The following is an 18,250-nucleotide window of genomic DNA, read 5'->3' as shown; positions in this document are numbered from 1 at the left end:
CCTCGCAGCCAAGCGCCGCTCTGGCCTATTGGCCACTGCAGGGATTCGCGCACCGCCGGTCGCCAGCCACCGCAGAAGTTGTCACGCATTTTTCCCGCCCGTCCACCGGGCGTTCCACACGAACGCGTTGGGCAGCACTCCCCCACGACTCACAAAAAATCTGGTGAAGATCGGTCGATGCAGCAAGGAGATACAGCCGTTGAATAAAGAAATGCATTGGGCCACCGGACCGGACTAAAGCGTTCAGCGGGCCGGCGTTTCAGGTGACTTCGCCACGCCACCACGCCGCACTGCTACATGGAATCCAGTTGGGCCTGGAATCCACAACACAGCAACATGTCTTCTGTCTGTGGACACAGTTTCATGTTGATTAGCTCAGAGGGGTAACATAGCGACTGTTAACAATAAAACATGACACTTCCTGTTGTCAGGGGGCGTGGCCTAAGCAATGTCATCATTTGACCATTGGATATTGTAGGAGACCTAGTGGTGATCAACTACTGAAAGTTTGGTGGCTCTGTGAGTTTTTGTGTATGAAATATAACAGTTTTGTGTTTCATGGCGAGTAGGTGAACTTTGACCCCTGCTCACGCCCCTTCAGCATGCTCAAAAACTCACAGTTTTGATAACTTTTAATTGGCCATGCCTTATGATCAGACTGCCCGAGTTTCAAGCCGCTCGCTAAAAATCTCTAGGAGGAGTTTGATCAAATACCAATGCTGTAAACGTCAAAAATGGGGTCAAAATCAGACCTTCAATCTAAAATGGCCGACTTCATGTGATATTTACACTATGACATTAATTGTAAATTCTGAGCGTCTTGGTAAGCTCTACCACTGTACCAAATCTCATGTCTCTACGATGAAGTAAGTGAATAGCAAAGGGTCCTTGGAAAATTGCTAGGTGGCGCCGTTGAGGCATTAGGTCACACCCACCAAAGTTTGTTATGGATTCCTGTTGGGGGGTGGATAAGGATGCATCCAAGTGAGTTTTAAGCAGCTCGGCCCAAAAATGTGGAATTCAGAGCCAAACGTATGGCAGTGGCGTTTGAGGTGAGTTCAGCACACCGCCACGCTCTCCTGCTCCATCGAATCCACTTGGGGCTGGAATTCACAACACAACAACATGTCTTCTGTCTCTGGACACAGTTTCGTGTTGATTAGCTCAGAGGGGTAACATAGCGACCGTTTACAGCAAAACATGACACTTCCTGTTGTCAGGGGGCGTGGCCTAAGTGATGTCATCATTTGACCATTGGATATTAAAGAAGACCCGATGATGATCAATCACAGAAAGTTTGGTGCCTCTGTGTGTTTCTGTGTAGAAGATATAACAGTTTTATTTTTTGTGGCGAGTAGGTGAACTTTGACCCCTTAAACAAGCTCAAAAACTCACCGTTTTGATAACTTTTAATTGGCCATGCCTTATGATCAGACTGCCCGAGTTTCAAGCCGCTCGCTAAAAATCTCTAGGAGGAGTTTGATCAAATACCAATGCTGTAAACGTCAAAAATGGGGTCAAAATCAGACCTTCAATCTAAAATGGCCGACTTCCTGTGATATTTGCACTATGACATTAATTATAAATTCTGAGTGTCTTGGTGAGCTCTACAACTTTACCAAATTTCATGTCTATACGATGAAGTAAGTGAATAGCAAAGGGTCCTTTGAAAATTGCTAGGTGGCACCGTTGAGGCATTTTACATTATATTTTTGTGACGACCTTAAAATATAAAATTTTTAAACAGTCTTCATGCATCTGCCAAGTTTGGTGAGTTTTTGAATATGATAAAGCCCCCAAAAAGGCCCCTCTTTAGGGGGGCAGAATAAAAATAATAAGAAACAGTACAGATATAATAGGCCTTCGCAGCGCTTCGCTGCTCAGGCCTAATAATAATAATAATAATTAACACTACAGATACAATAGGCCTTCGCAGCGCTTCGCTGCTCGGGCCTAATAAGAAACAGTACAGATACAATAGGCCTTCACAGAGTACAGATAAGATAAGATAAGATAAGATAGTCTTTATTGATCTCACAATGGAGAAATTCACTCGTCACATCGGCTCATACAAGAAGGTGCAGAGTAGGGAAGGTGCATTCAATTATATACAGTGAATCTTCATATATACAATGGATCAGAAAGAATACCAAAAAATACCAAAAAAGGAAATAGGAATGGGCATATGATGTCTCATTTACATTCTTAGTGGTCTATATATATATATATATATATATAAACATATCTATATACTCAAATATATACATATATCTATGCGCCTACTTACATACGCACCTACGCGTATGTATGTGCATATACATTGTATACATTTGTACATACATACATACATACATACATACATACATGTGGGCTGACTTATGTTCAGGTGGTTATGTTCAGATACAATAGGCATTTGCAGCGCTTCGCTGCTCGGGCCTAATAATAATAAAAAACAACACAGAAACAATAGGCCTTCCCAGCACTTCGCTGCTCGGGCCTAATAATTAACACTACAGATACAATAGGCCTTCGTAGCGCTTCGCTGCTCGGGCCTAATAATAATTAACACTACAGATACAATAGGCCTTCGCAGCGCTTCGCTGCTCGGGCCTAAAAAGCCAATAAGTACAGTATAGATTATTGTAGTGCCACCAAACTCATTTTACACATAGATAACCTCATCTAGTTCATACTACAACTCTTACTTTGGGAGAATGTGCTAAACTCTATTTTTCGATATTTTTTATTGGTATTACAAGCATATAATAGCCAATAGGTACAGTATAGATCATTGTAGTGCCACCAAACTTGTAGTATACATTGATAACCTCGTCTAGTTCATACTAAAACTCTTACTTTTGGAGAATGTGCTAAACTAAATTTTTTGAAATTTTTTCATTGTTATTACAAGTATATAATAGCCAATAGGTACAGTATAGACCATTGTAGTGCCACCAAACTTGTAGTATACATAGATAACCTCATCTAGTTCATACTACAACTCTTACTTTGGGAAAATACGCTAAACTTTATTTTTTGACATTTTTTATTTTTATTACAAGTATATAATAGCCAATAAGTACAGTATAGATTATTGTAATGCTACCAAACTCATCATACACATATATAACCTCATCTAGTTCATACTACAACTCTTACTTTTGGAGAATGTGCTATACTAAATTTTTTTATATTTTTTTATTGTTATTACAAGCATATAATAGCCAATAGGTACAGTATAGATCATTGTAGTGCCACTAAACTTGTAGTATACATAGATAACCTCATCTAGTTCATACTACAACTCTTACTTTGGGAAAATGTGCTAAACTCTATTTTTTGAGATTTTTTCTTTGTTATTATTTTAATTTAATTTAATTCATTTTTTTTTATAGCGCCAATTCATGAAACATGTCATCTCAAGGCACTTATCAAAGTCAAATTCAATTAGATTGAGTTACATTATACAGATTGGTCGAAAAATGTCCTATATAAAAAGGAAATAAAATCCATTTCTATTAACAGAAAGTATGAATGCAGTAATGCACTTTCTACAAGACAGTATAGGAACTTTCACTCATTCACAACTACAGGCAATAAGGCTTAAAGTACCTGAAACTCACAATTAAGAATCATTTTAAATAAACAAAGAATAGCTGGCCATTTATTCTTTATGTTTGAAGCCTTTTTAAAGCTCTTTTAAGATTTGCTTTAATGCAATAATTTAAAAAGTTTTGCTTTTAGCTCCAGTCAACTGTCAAAATGGAAACAAAATGTTAGTCATTAAAAACCAAACATACTAAAAAAAATAGCATCTTAAAGGTATACTATGCAACCGGGGTTGATTTTCCAGCGAGGCTCCCCCCAGAGGGCGAAAGTAAAAGTGCACTGTCGTAAAGATGCTCAGCTGTTCTGGTTCCTCCGTCAAGCCAGGCGCGGTTGTTTTGAGCTTAGCAGACAGGCGAACGCAACGAATACAAAAGTCGTAGTGTAGGACAAAAACGGCAGTACAAACAATCACTAACACAGTGAAAGTATGAACATGCACACAGAGAGAGAGAAACCATTCCAATGCAGTGTTTCCCCTAGGAATTTGGGACGACCGGCGGGGGGGGGGGGGGGGGGGGGGGGGAGACAAACTTTGCACCGCTGACCGGCGGAGCGGAGCGGGGCGGAGACAAACTTTGCACCGCTGACCGGCGGAGCGGAGACAAACTTTGCACCGCTGACCGGCGGAGCGGGGCGGAGACAAACTTTGCACCGCTGACCGGCGGAGCGGAGCGGGGCGGAGACAAACTTTGCACCGCTGACCGGCGGAGCGGAGACAAACTTTGCACCGCTGACCGGCGGAGCGGGGCGGAGACAAACTTTGCACCGCTGACCGGCGGAGCGGAGCGGGGGGGAGACAAACTTTGCACCGCTGACCGGCGGAGCGGAGCGGGGCGGAGACAAACTTTGCACCGCTGACCGGCGGAGCGGAGCGGGGCGGAGACAAACTTTGCACCGCTGACCGGCGGAGCGGAGCGGGGCGGAGACAAACTTTGCACCGCTGACCGGCGGAGCGGAGCGGGGCGGAGACAAACTTTGCACCGCTGACCGGCGGAGCGGAGCGGGGCAGAGACAAACTTTGCACCGCTGACCGGCTGAGCGGAGCGGGGGGGAGACAAACTTTGCACCGCTGACCGGCGGAGCGGAGCGGGGCGGAGACAAACTTTGCACCGCTGACCGGCGGAGCGGAGCGGGGCGGAGACAAACTTTGCACCGCTGACCGGCGGAGCGGAGCGGGGCGGAGACAAACTTTGCACCGCTGACCGGCGGAGCGGAGCGGGGCGGAGACAAACTTTGCACCGCTGACCGGCGGAGCGGAGCGGGGCGGAGACAAACTTTGCACCGCTGACCGGCTGAGCGGAGCGGGGGGGAGACAAACTTTGCACCGCTGACCGGCGGAGCGGAGCGGGGCGGAGACAAACTTTGCACCGCTGACCGGCGGAGCGGAGCGGGGCGGAGACAAACTTTGCACCGCTGACCGGCTGAGCGGAGCGGGGGGGAGACAAACTTTGCGCCGCTGACCGGCGGAGCGGAGCGGCGCGCATATCTAGTTAGTTTTATTTTTTTATTATTATTTTTTTGGAATGTCGGCGAGGCGGTAGCGTGAGGGAAACCCTACAATGTTACTTACAATCGCATCAGCAGAAACGCGAGGTCCGCGTCAGCCTTGCAGCCTTCTATGTTCACCCGTGTACGACTCCTCTCTCTGTCCAGAGCCCTTTTCCTCTTTCTTGCCTGCTCCAACATGGGCTTTCGCTGTTTTCTCGCTGGTTCCGCCATGATAACTGCACAAATATCGCCACTGCGCTACCAACGAGCACACCTTTCACTGCGGGCGTGTAGCAGTTCTCGCCGTAAAGCAAGACCGACTCTCGCGATGCACACGAGACTACTGAGCCTCTGGATGCGGGCCGACTGCTCCTGCAATTGCAAGTGCGGTATTTCCCCCACAGACCACCAGGGCGGCCGAGAAAACCTTAGTTCAACCTGAAATGACTCATTTAATCATCCAAAACGGTATGGAACATATTAATTAACAAGTTTCCACAAGTTTCACACTGTATCTACCGCATCGGGATAAACATGTGTGTCACTGTAAAACTTTGGACATAAAGAAATTTGTAGAGACTGAAATATGGCCATAATTTTTTCCTGACAGCAGTCTTACCTTTTTTTAACCTACCCTTTGTCTTAAAAGCTTGTAACATAAGGAAAGTAAAATGCAAAGCTGAGGCCCTACAAGAACACTGTACGATATCAAAGACTACAAAGTACTTAAATATTTTACTAAATATATATTACAAAAAATATTATCCAAATACAAGTGAAATGAAAACGAGCTTGTTGAAGTCTAAATCTAAAATGTCTAACATGGCCAACAGTTACATATGTAGCTAAAGAGAGGTTAAATTAATGTAGCATTTGTCATGGTTGAGTTTTGGTTTGGCTTTGTTTTTCTGTTATTTTCATTTTTTCATCTCTTTTGGGTTAGGTTTGACTTTATTTATTGTTAGTTTTCAGTCATCAGTTATTTTCTGTCAATTTTCACTTCACCTCCTCAGCAGTCAGTCACACCTGATAATCATTTACCAGTCAATTAGCCAGACCCTTGTTCCACCTGTGAAGTGCTCTATTTAAACCTCCCTCTGCCTTCAGTTCAGCACTGGGCCGTCATCATTCCACACCTCTCCATGCCAGTCCCCGTTTTTGCCTTGGAAGATTTGTTTTTCTTGTTTAAGGTTAGTCCTGCCAGTTTCTATTGACTCATACTTTGCTGTTTGTGCCTGGAGAAGTTCTGCTCTGTGTCCTGGTGTCTCCAGAGAACTGCTAACTGGACTAACCATCCTGGAAAGGCTCTGCTCTGTGCCCTGGTGTCTCTCAAGTTCTGCTAACCTGACTAGCCGCCCTGGAGAAGCTCAGCTCTGTGTCCTGGTATCTCTCAAGTTCTGCTAACCTGACTAGCCACCCTGGAGAAGCTCAGCTCTGTGCCCTGGTGTCTCTCAAGTTCTGCTAACCTGACTAGCCGCCCTGGAGAAGCTCAGCTCTGTGTCCTGGTGTCTCTCAAGTTCTGCTAACCTGACTAGCCGCCCTGGAGAAGCTCAGCTCTGTGCCCTGGTGTCTGCAACAAACTGCTAACCTGCTGTGGCTACGGGGCTGCTAGCCGAGCAGAACTGAGCATTCCCGGCTGCCTGGAAAGTCGTGACACTCTTTCACGCCGGGCCGTCAGCTCCTGCCATCACATTCATCCCTGACCTTCTGCAGTCCTGAACCTCCGGTCTTCATCACTCACCACCCAGCATACTTCCTTCAATAAAGACTCAAACATTTAGTCCCGTGTGTGCGTCCTGAGTTCATCGGTAAACAAAACCCTGACAGCATTGAATCAGGTCAAAAGCTTCAGCTCACAATCGAAACGGAATTTAACCTGGCATATAAACATTTATCATTCATTACAACTATCAAAATGAAAAGGGGGAAAAAAATGGTTTGACTTACCGTGGAAATTCTGTTCATATTTAAACTTCCTCATAATCTCTTTTTCCGCTAAACTGTAAAAGATTATTGCTCTACTGACCTTAATTGATGGCTGATCATGATTGGCTGGGACTCCATTACACTAAGCATCTAATTGGTCTGATTGTGTCTGGTGGTTTGGTTGCACGGTAGTGGCCATGAGGTAAAAACTCAATACCAGCGCATTTAATCAAATAAATGAAATAACTAACCAAAGCTCAAACATCTTTGAAATAAAGTAAAAATCAATGACAACACATGAAAATGTCATGTTTTTAGACTTCATGTTGACTTTTAGTTAATGTTATACCTGTAAAGAAAAAAAATTGTGAAAATGGTTTCCAGGGCAAGAGTGTTGGCTTCGAGATTCCTGCAGTTCAAACTGAGTACTGCTAATAAAAACGATGGAGAAAGATTTGTATTTTTTATGTGAAATTATTCCTCAGAATTGAGAGTCAAAATTCACAAGCCAAGTGTTGCTGTGTAAATAAATCTGATAAGGTGTAGATGTGATTTTTGTCATCCTACAACTTATAAAACTTACTTTGTGGATGATGGTAATACTTTATCTGTGACAGACTGGCGACCTGTCCAGGGTGTACCCCGCCTCTTGCCCAGTGAACGCTGGAGATAGGCACCAGCACCCCCCACGACCTCATGAGGGATAAAGCGGGTCAGAAAATGGATGGACGGATGGATGGATAATAGTTCCTGCCCTTAATGTTACATTGAGAATATTAGAAATATCTGTGGCCCATCTTCCCAAAGTAAGAGTTGTAGTATGAACTAGATTAAGTTATCTGTGTGTTCTACCAGTTTGGTGGCACTACAATAATCTATACTGTACTTATTGGCTAGTATATGCTTGTAATAACAATGAAAAAATATCAAAAAATAGAGTTTAGCATATTTTCCCAAAGTAAGAGTTGTAGTATGAACTAGATGAGGTTATCTAGGTGTATGATGAGTTTGGTAGCACTACAATAATCTATACTGTAATTATTGGCTATTATATACTTGTAATAACAATGAAAAAATGTCAAAAAATAAAGTTAAGCACATTTTCTTAAACTAAGAGTTGTAGTATAAACTAGGTGAGGTTATCTATGTATTCTACAAGTTTGGTGGCACTACAATGATCTATACTGTACTTATTGGCTATTATATACTTGTAATAACAATAAAAAATGTCAAAAAATAAAGTTTAGCGTATTTTCCCAAAGTAAGAGTTGTAGTATGAACTAGATGAAGTGAACTATGTATTCTACAAGTTTGGTGGCACTACAATTATCTATACTGTACTTATTGGCTATTATATACTTGTAATAACAATAAAAAATGTCAAAAAATAAAGTTTAGCGTATTTTCCCAAAGTAAGAGTTGTAGTATGAAATAGATGAGGTTGTCTATGTGTAGGACAAGTTTGGTGGCACTATAATGGTCTATACTGTACCTATTGGCTATTATATACTTGTAATAACAAAGAAAAAATATCAAAAAATAAAGTTTAGCATATTTTTCCAAAGTAATAGTTGTAGAATGAACTAGATAAGGTTATCTATGTATACTACAAGTTTGGTGGCACTACAATGGTCTATACTGTACCTATTGGCTATTATATACTTGTAATAACAAAGAAAAAATATCACAAAATAAAGTTTAGCATATTTTTCCAAAGTAAGAGTTGTAGTATGAACTAGATAAGGTTATCTATGAATACTACAAGTTTGGTGGCACTACGATGATCTATACTGTACCTATTGGCTATTATATACTTGTAATAACAAAGAAAAAATGTCAAAAAATAAAGTTAAGCACATTTTCTTAAAGTAAGAGTTGTAGTATGAACTAGATGAGGTTATCTATGTGTATGATGAGTTTTGTAGCACTACAATAATCTATACTGTACTTATTGGCTATTATATGCTTGTAATAACAATAAAACAATAGCACAAAATAGAGTTTAGCACATTTTCCCAAAGTAAGAGTTGTAGTATGAACTAGATGAAGTGAACTATGTATTCTACAAGTTTGGTGGCACTACAATCATCTATACTGTACCTATTGGCTATTATATACTTGTAATAACAAAGAAAAAATATCAAAAAATAAAGTTTAGCATATTTTTCCAAAGTAAGAGTTGTAGTATGAACTAGATAAGGTTATCTATGTATACTACAAGTTTGGTGGCACTATAATGGTCTATACTGTACCTATTGGCTATTATATACTTGTAATAACAAAGAAAAAATATCAAAAAATAAAGTTTAGCATATTTTTCCAAAGTAAGAGTTGTAGTATGAACTAGATAAGGTTATCTATGTATACTACAAGTTTGGTGGCACTATAATGGTCTATACCAGAGGTCACGGATTAGCGGACCAGGGTCCGGATCCGGACCCACCTGCTGGCTAATCCGGACCCAACCTGATTTAAAACATTTATAAATTACTGCATGTTGTCTGACGACAGTGTCTAACCCATGGGTTAAAGTTCTCCGTCGCTGCGACGGATTTCCGTCATTTGGAAATTGAGCGCAAAAAGCCCCGTCTAGACTTTTTTTTCAAGGTTTTACACTGAAGCTGCTCTCAACCAATTAAACCTGGCAGAGGCGGGACATTAGCCAATCAGAAAGAGTAGGGCGGGTCTTTGCAAAGCAGACATTGCCAGTGTGAGGTTTATCGGTTTTTAATCATAATAACCTTTGGAAGAGCGTCTCAAACTGGCCACAGATGACATGAATGAAAGTAGCAGTGGTCAAAGGTTTTCTTTGGATTTATGAACAAGCAGGTCAGAAAGTTCAGCAGATAGAACAGCAAACAACGACTTCCCTCGGTAAGCGTAACTGTTGCTGCTCCAGCAGTTAATTAATGAATTATTTCCACCTGTTGCCACGTCGTCTGTCACCGTTTATTCCCTCGCTCATAAACGCGGCGACCAACCAGGGATCTCCCAGTGATTCGCTACTATGTTTCATTTAAAACACAAACAAGAGTAACGCGCTAGCTCAGGCTAATTTAGCATGACCCTTGAAGAAGAGTCGGAATGTGAAATAATGTGCCGCATTTGACTGGGTCCGATTCGGAAAAAGTAAAAAAAAAAAAAAACCTATGCTGTTCTGAAACAAAGAAGGCAGAGCTGCATCTGCTGTCGGTATGCAACAGTGTTCACCTGATGAGCAGCTGCGCTCCAGGACACTAAATAAAATGAAAAGGATTTTGATGCTTACAGATTGTTAAGAAAACTACATCAAAAAGACAAAACAAATAAACTGCAGCTACAACATGGACTGGAGAACGGGTTCTAACTGGGTGAGGCCAGAGAAAGGCGATTCTCAGAGTTTTTTATGAAGTTAAAGTGGAGCGCAGACACAGGGTTCATCCTGGACAGGTCTCCAGTCACTGGGCTAAAATACAACCATTTTATTAAACTTCAAAAAAGTTAAATCATGCCTTTTTATAAACTGTAATCATTAATTGGTGAACAATAACGGGCAAAGCAGAGACTGATTATTGTCATGTGCAATCTGTGTCAAATTAAAATGTATTATGTCATGATAGTGTTGGTGATGTGTCCTGCATTTCCAAGGCTGTGTTTGGCCTTGTATGATCATAGGATTAATTTATATTGAATGTGACAGGGACCCAGTGGAGTTAATGTACAGGTGTGAAGTAGATGATGTAATGATGCAAGCTGTTGTCTTTGTACTAGCTGCAGTTTATGGAGGTTTTCTGGAGGACAGAGAGGAAAGGGAGCTGGGATTGTAAAGTGGACTGTGGACCAGTTTGTCAACAGTGTGAATGAAGAACTTAATGCTGCAGAGATGAAAGTTAACCAGATGATGATGTGGATGTGGAAAGTGATGGAGAGGCTGTCCAGGATGACGCTAAGGCTCTAAAGCTGAAAGGGGGCAGAGATACAGGAATTTTCAATGGATATTTTAAAAGTACCAGATTTGGTTGACTTTGCACAATAAGCAAATAATGCAGCATGATGGGAAAATATGGGCTGCACGTGATGCAAATTAGCCAATGAGCTGTGTCAGTCAGGTTTGCTGCAAAAAAAATCAAAATCAAAAAGCACTTTGGATTTTAAAATAGAAAAACGTTCTATTTTTATGTTATTTTTTGTTTAAAAAGTCAATGTATAAGGTGGATGCGTAAACATTTTATTTCAGTGTTAAATACTATGTGAAGTAACGGATTGTAATTAAAAATGTGTTCGGACCTTTACTGGTTGTTGATTTTTGTTATTCGGACCCCGCTGATTTTTAATTAGTGACCCCTGGTCTATACTGTACCTATTGGCTATTATATACTTGTAATAATAAAGAAAAAATATCAAAAAATAAAGTTTAGCATATTTTTCCAAAGTAAGAGTTGTAGTATGAACTAGATGAGGTTATCTATGTGTATGATGAGTTTGGTAGCACTACAATAATCTATACTGTATTTATTGGCTATTATATGCTTGTAATAACAATAAAAAAATAGCAAAAAATAGAGTTTAGTACATTTTCCCAAAGTAAGAGTTGTAGTATGAACTAGATGAAGTGAACTATGTATTCTACAAGTTTGGTGGCACTACAATGATCTATACTGTACTTATTGGCTATTATATACTTGTAATAACAAAGAAAAAATGTCAAAAAATAAAGTTAAGCACATTTTCTTAAAGTAAGAGTTGTAGTATGAACTAGATGAGGTTATCTATGTGTATGATGAGTTTGGCAGCACTACAATAATCTATACTGTACTTATTGGCTATTATATACTTGTAATAACAATAAAAAATGTCAAAAAATAAAGTTTAGCGTATTTTCCCAAAGTAAGAGTTGTAGTATAAACTAGATGAGGTTATCTATGTGTATGATGAGTTTGGTGGCACTACAATGATATAAGGTGTAGTCATTGCTCATTTTATACTTAGTCTAATAACAAAATAGGTGCCATTTGTAATTCAGGCTTTGGGAAATTCCTCAAAAAATGTATTATTTTCAAATCCAATAAATGTGGTATGATATACATGAGATCAGATACCTATAAAATGAATTTGATAATAATCCACCTCTCCTTGGTGACGCTGTTGAATATTTCTCTCTGATTATGTTTCTGGGGTAGCAACTTGCAGACGATCCCTAAGCATCTGAGGAGGAGCGAGCTCTGCATTGAGTCCAATGTAATTCTCCCAGCGCGGTGGGAGACTCGTTTTGAGGAAACTACGGTTGTAGCTGACTGTCTGCCTTGCTGTGGTTACAGAGAGGTGTCTGTTTTGAAGAATAAATCACCCGCCGATGAGTTATTGATCCGGAAAAGCCGAATCTGTGAATATCTTTCTAACTTTACCCAAGTCTGGACATCCACCATTACGCAACTTCCATCTGCTGCTCCGCCGTTTTAACAGCACCCTGTGGTAAAGTTACGGAGAAAAATCTTCTAAACCTCACCAGTTCTGATGGGTCCCCTTAAATCTAAACGCAGACAAATTACAGAAAACAATGATTTTATTCAACTCACCCCACCAAAAAACCGTATGCCGTAAATTAGTTACTTTCAATTTCACGAATTTCCGTGAGGAAACACGGACATACGTTGCAGTCAGATACCGTCCCATATGCACCTGTATTTTCAAATTAAAAGTCCTAGGTTAACTATGAAAATTTTTCTAATTCAGTTTGTTACATGTAATAGTAATATAGTAATATCACCTTTATTGTCGTTGAAACATACATTGAAACATACATTACAACAAAACATGATTATACAATAGCAGGCCTGATAATAGGTGTGGTCTACTTTTACAATTGACGTGCAAAAATGTTATTCCAATCCCAAATGTTATCCAACATTCCAACTCACGTAAAAGAAATAGAGACACGGGCGATTTTTTTTACAGTATCAGACAGTTGCAGCATAATTTCTATGAGGATTTATTCACCTAAAAAAAGAGCTTTATTATTGTCCCCAGTTGAAGCTCAAGCAGACTACTTTATTTTGAAGCTGTGATATCGGAAACATCCGACTGTTCAGAAGTCACAGATCTTTTTACCTTTTCTTTTCTTTTTTTTGTGGGGGAGCTGTAAATTTACCAAAGAAAACTTCAGACACCAGACCTACCGACAGGATGACAGAGAGTGAAGGAGCTTGTGAGTTTGTGTTACTTTTTAAGTGTTTGTTGGTGGAAATCTAAAAACAAAGCGTGGTAAGTGTCTTGGAAAACTTTTAAAACAGTCCAACGCGTTCAGACCCTTAGATCTTTTAAAGTAATATAGCGCAAACCCTTTTTTTCCCCTAACAATGTTCAGTTTGGTTGTTTATAGATTATTTTTTGTCCGTTTGGGCATATTTAGATGTGTGACGCACTTTTTAAGTCGTTGTTACTTTCACTTTTACTATTCGGTGACTAACAAAGCCTACTGTCGTAATTTGTTAAACTTTGTAACCATCCATTAGTGACATCAGGAGTGTCGTGTGTATTATGAATTTTAAAATGTAAACTATTGTCTCAGTCTACTTCTGCTCGTTTCCTTTCTTTAGGTGCAGCAACAGGAAGGGTCCGGAGACGCAGCATGGATGAACCTCCTACAGGTTTGACCAGGGCCTCTTCCCGTTTCAGCTTATATCAATGCTTTAAAATCACATTCTATATTATTGTTGATATACAATGTTGAACACAGAAGATAAATGGAACACGACAGTATGATTTCTGGTAGATTTGTGTGTTTTATTCAGTTTTGTCATCAGGTTTAACCAGTATGTCATAGACTTGTCAGGAAAACCAGACCATCCAGACACAAAGTAGCAAAAAGATTTATGAAGGCTTTACACATCGCTGTGTCTTTACAAAAAGGAACACCCCCCCCCAAATGATTTATAAACATACTATTGTACACATGGGATCTTTTTTAGAAAAAGTTATCATCCACACAAACCAGCACAAACTCATCACTGAATGACATGCCATAGGACACTGTACCTCTTAAAACCTGTCAGCCAGTCAGAGTCCTTCAAAAAGAGAGGCGATGTTCGCTCCGTATTGAGAGTTGGTGTAAAACAGCTGACCTCCAAGTGCTCACAGGTCAGACAGGAATTACCACTCTGCAAAATCATAAATTTTATGTAACTTTCTGGATTCCTGCTTAACATAAAATAACTACAACATGTCTCAAACACCTGCGACAGACTGGCGACCTGTCCAGGGTGTACCCCGCCTCTCGCTTATTGACAGCTGGAGATAGGAACTAGCACCCCTTGCAACCCCATGAGGGATAAGCATGCGTGGATAATGGATGGATGGATGTCTTAAAAACAGATACAAATCAGCAAAATAGCATTTTAAATTAGCAGCAGAGACATGAATGTACTAATTGAGGAAGATGATTTGTTACTTTAAAGAAAACAGTTATATATTACAGAAGCATCATAAAAAATCACTGGGGAAATGGTCTGGTCATAGCATGATTGTACTTCCATCAGAAGGTTTGGTTCCCTTACTCCCCCACTGGCTACATGAGCAAATCACAGATGCCCTGTAATGCTCATAAGTGTTAGATTTAAGAAAAAGCAGCCTAAAAATGATTCCAATATGCTTTCTTCAATCTTGAGGCAGAAAAAAACATTAAGGCTTTAATAAAGCAAATCAGAGGATTCACATCTATATGATGTGTACATATAAATTCCCAAAGGTAATAAATAATTGCATCATTCAGTTCGGTAGTCAAAGAAAGATCAAACTTGAACAAAGGAGAAGCAAGATTAAGGACGCCCCCTGAACCTTTCCACATTTTGTTGCATTATAATCACGAACATCAGGGTACTTTAGTGCCACTTAAAGTAGCCCACAAAGTGCCATAGAGCAGTGAATTGGGAGATCAGGATAAAGGATTGTCTACTTAGTGTTCACACTTTGATCAAAGTGTGGCTTTCAATTGTACTCAGCCTACATGGAAACCTTTTTTTGTAGCAATAACATGATGGGTGAATTGGTGAAATACTGGGACAATCTTGGAAGAAACACATGTTAGAGGCTCATTGAGACTGGAGAAAGGGGTGGGGGTTTAACTTCCAGCAGGACAATGAATATAAATGTACAGTCAGAGCTACAATAAACGGTTTAGATTAATGCATAACAGAATACCAAGTCCAGACCTAAATCCAAATCTGTGACAACATTAGAAAATCAATGTTCACAGAAGTTCTTCGTTCAAACTGACTCGCCTTGATGTATGTTGCAAAGAATATTTAAATTTTTAGATGTGCAAACTTGGTAGACAGAGAACAAATGGCATGCAGTGGAATTGCAGTGAAACATTACTTTACAATGAATGGATTATATAGGGCTGTAAACTTGTAAAAATCATTGGACTTTACATATACCTTACAATTAACTTCTGCCTTGTTTTTCCAGTTTCAGATGTTTCAGTTCCAGAATTCAGGCTTGTTCTTGTTGGAAAAACTGGTGCAGGAAAAAGCTCCAGTGGAAACACTATATTAGGAAGAGGCGCCTTTAGAGCAGCAACCAAACACTCCTCAGGTAACATACATATATTGGAATCAAATAATTATACAGGAATGGAAAATGTTATTGGAGCACCCTTGTTTTCTTAAATTTCTTGTTAATTTTAATCTCTGGTACAACTAAAGGGACATTTGCTTGGACAAACATACTGATAACAAAAGTAGCTCATAAGAGTTTAAGAGCTGACATCTAGTCATTATCTATGGTTTTCTTGATAATAACATAAAACTATGGTTGGTAATCCTGTTCAGAAACACTTTTTGTTATACTGGGTAAAATGACCCTTCCATCCAGAAAGTAGTCAGTACATTATGTATTCACAAAAAGGAGGTTTAAAAATGTGATCTCTGTGGGAACTACAGGCCCAACTTCTGGGCCTTCCTCCTTATCAATTCGTTGTCCCGCATGCCAATCATTCTGACGTGCTCACGTAACGCCACTGTACGTTACATGTTAGCAGGGCATGCTCAGTTCTAGTGCTTATGTATCTGGTTAACTCAGTGGTTAGCTTAGTAGTTAGCTTAACGGTTAGCCACTCAATGTACCTTCCCCTCTCTCATTGTATATTTTGAACATGGCTGAGAGTCGCAAGAAGTAAACTGTGTAAAAGTTTATGAGAAAAAGAGGAAGTCCTAAGTAAAAAGAACCAGAGTGGATTGGGAGATTTTTTAATGCGATCCCCCTGAGGAGCGGAAGACCAACTTAAGACAGTCTAGGGCGTGCGCAGTTATTCAAAATGGGACTTGGGGAATCTTCTAGAAAAATTGCAGACTTTACCTTTAAGTACTTACATCAATAATTGTGAGATTGTACTGCCAAAAACACTGCTTTTAGGCATTTTGTGTTTTTTCCTGTCTATTTTAGTCACATGATACACACAGAAGTTAATAGTTGACTACAGACCTTTTGTTTTTGATGACTGCAGCTAAGAAATTGAAGAAAACACGGGTGGTCCAATTATTTTTTACCATGACAGAGATAATGTCATTTAGTCCGGTTCCTTTTAACCATTTCATATAAACTTGTATTTTCCATTTACAGAGACCACTGAATGCTCCAAACAACGTGAAATGATGTTCGGCAGGATGGTTTATGTTGTTGACACGCCCGGTCTCTTTGACACCGATCAGTCTGACAAAACAGTGAAGAGAGAAATCTCAAAATGCATCAACAAGACAGCTCCAGGACCCCATGCCATTCTGCTGGTTATCAAATTTGGACCCTTTACAGCAGAAGAAAGAGAGGCAGTGATGAAGGTGGAGGAGATCTTTGGAAAGGAGGCCTGGAAGTACACCATCATCCTCTTCACCCATGGTGATGAGATTAAGTCAGACTTTGATCAGAAGCTCAAGAATGCTCCAGCTGACCTGCAAGAGATCTTAAAGAAGGCTGGAAACAGATACCATGTGTTCAACAACCTCCAAGCAAGTGATCGTCGACAAGTTACGAGTCTGCTTGAGAAGATCCAGAAGATGGTAGATGACAATGGAGGACAGTTTTACTCAAATGGCACCTATGAAGAGGCTAAGAAGATGTTGGATCAGCGAGAACGTGATATCAAGCAGTACTATGAGAAGGTGCTGGAAGAGAAAATAAAAGCTTTGAAGGCAGATTATGAGAAGCAGTTGAGTGAAGCTAAAGAGGAACATGAGCAGGTAGTGAAAAAGTTGGAGTCTGATTTGGAGGAGCTGAAGCGATATTACCGCGTCCTAGAGAGCGGAGTCCGTCAGTTTTTAGAGCAGATAGAAAAAGATGATGACTATAGTGAACTTTGCAAGCAGTATGAGGAAACCCTGAAACTGAACTGAAGTAGTGTTATTTTTTGAGAATCTTATTTAGTCTCATTAATATTATGTCATTGACTCAAATTTTCTAAAATCTTATACTGTAAATAGTTCTGTTATCTGAATAGTGGTTCTCTGTGATGAACCTGACCAGTTTCAGCCAGCCAAGTTTTTGGACTTTGAAATGAACAGTACAATTGCTGGAAATTCCTATGGTGTTGTGTATTATTATTTTAACAGGATCTGGAAAACGTATTCAATGATAAACCAGGTGTGTGGGCATTCATGGTTCTTCATATATCATGTTTATATTAGTAGCTTTCTATTTTTTTAAACTTGCAGTTTTGGTAAAAAGTTGGTTGAATAAAGGGTTGAGTTTGAATTCAGTGTTTGTGCGTTCTTTGTCTAGAGATAGGTCACTTAGCAACAGCAAAGAATGCACAGGGCTGCACTTAAATATTTGTTTTGAATTTCTTCATTACTAACTATGATTTCTATTTTATTGATATGCTTTTTTCTATATCATTCATCCCTAGTTTATATCTATTGGAGTAGATTACAGTGAAAAGACAGCTGCAAGATCAACCAAAGTAGCAGCCACAGCAGCAGGATAAGATGTGCCATAGGAACAGCAAGAGAAGCTAAAGGGAAGAGGTGCTGGTATTTGTAGGAGGAAACCATGAACCTCAGAGAGTGGGAGAGGCGTAAGTGCCCACATCGGTGACTAAGTAGAAGGGGTTATTGTATTCATATCTCACAAAAATCTAAAACGGTTTGGCGTCATGGATTTCTGTTGTGCCATGTGCTCAAAGGTATGCAAGTGTTGCAAGGTCCTTGAGCTTTTCTTAAAGACTTGAGCAAGATGTTTACATTTTAAAGACTTTTAA

General features: G+C 39.9%; 1 protein-coding gene across 1 annotated transcript; it reads left to right on the top strand.

Moving 5' to 3' along the window:
* Positions 1–1,034: 1,034 nt before the first annotated feature.
* On the top strand, positions 1,035–17,539 carry LOC118558696 (GTPase IMAP family member 4-like). Its single transcript, XM_036129240.1, has 3 exons — positions 1,035–1,052; positions 15,399–15,594; positions 16,621–17,539. Exons 1-3 carry the CDS (start codon positions 1,035–1,037, stop codon positions 17,385–17,387), a joined length of 981 nt encoding a protein of 326 aa, XP_035985133.1. The 3' UTR covers positions 17,388–17,539.
* The last annotated feature ends 711 nt before the right edge of the window (positions 17,540–18,250 follow it).

Source organism: Fundulus heteroclitus, unplaced genomic scaffold (genome assembly GCF_011125445.2).
Source record: "Fundulus heteroclitus isolate FHET01 unplaced genomic scaffold, MU-UCD_Fhet_4.1 scaffold_148, whole genome shotgun sequence".
NCBI classification, from domain to species: domain Eukaryota; kingdom Metazoa; phylum Chordata; class Actinopteri; order Cyprinodontiformes; family Fundulidae; genus Fundulus; species Fundulus heteroclitus.
The sequence above is the reverse complement of the archived record's forward strand: the minus strand, read 5'-3'. Positions and strand labels throughout refer to the sequence as shown.

What these genes read in the sequence shown, in the direction of transcription:
- LOC118558696 (XM_036129240.1), top strand. An exon ending in AGCAACCAAACACTCCTCAG is followed by an intron (nt 15,595 to 16,620) that starts GTAACATACATA and finishes TTCCATTTACAG; the next exon opens with AGACCACTGAATGCTCCAAA.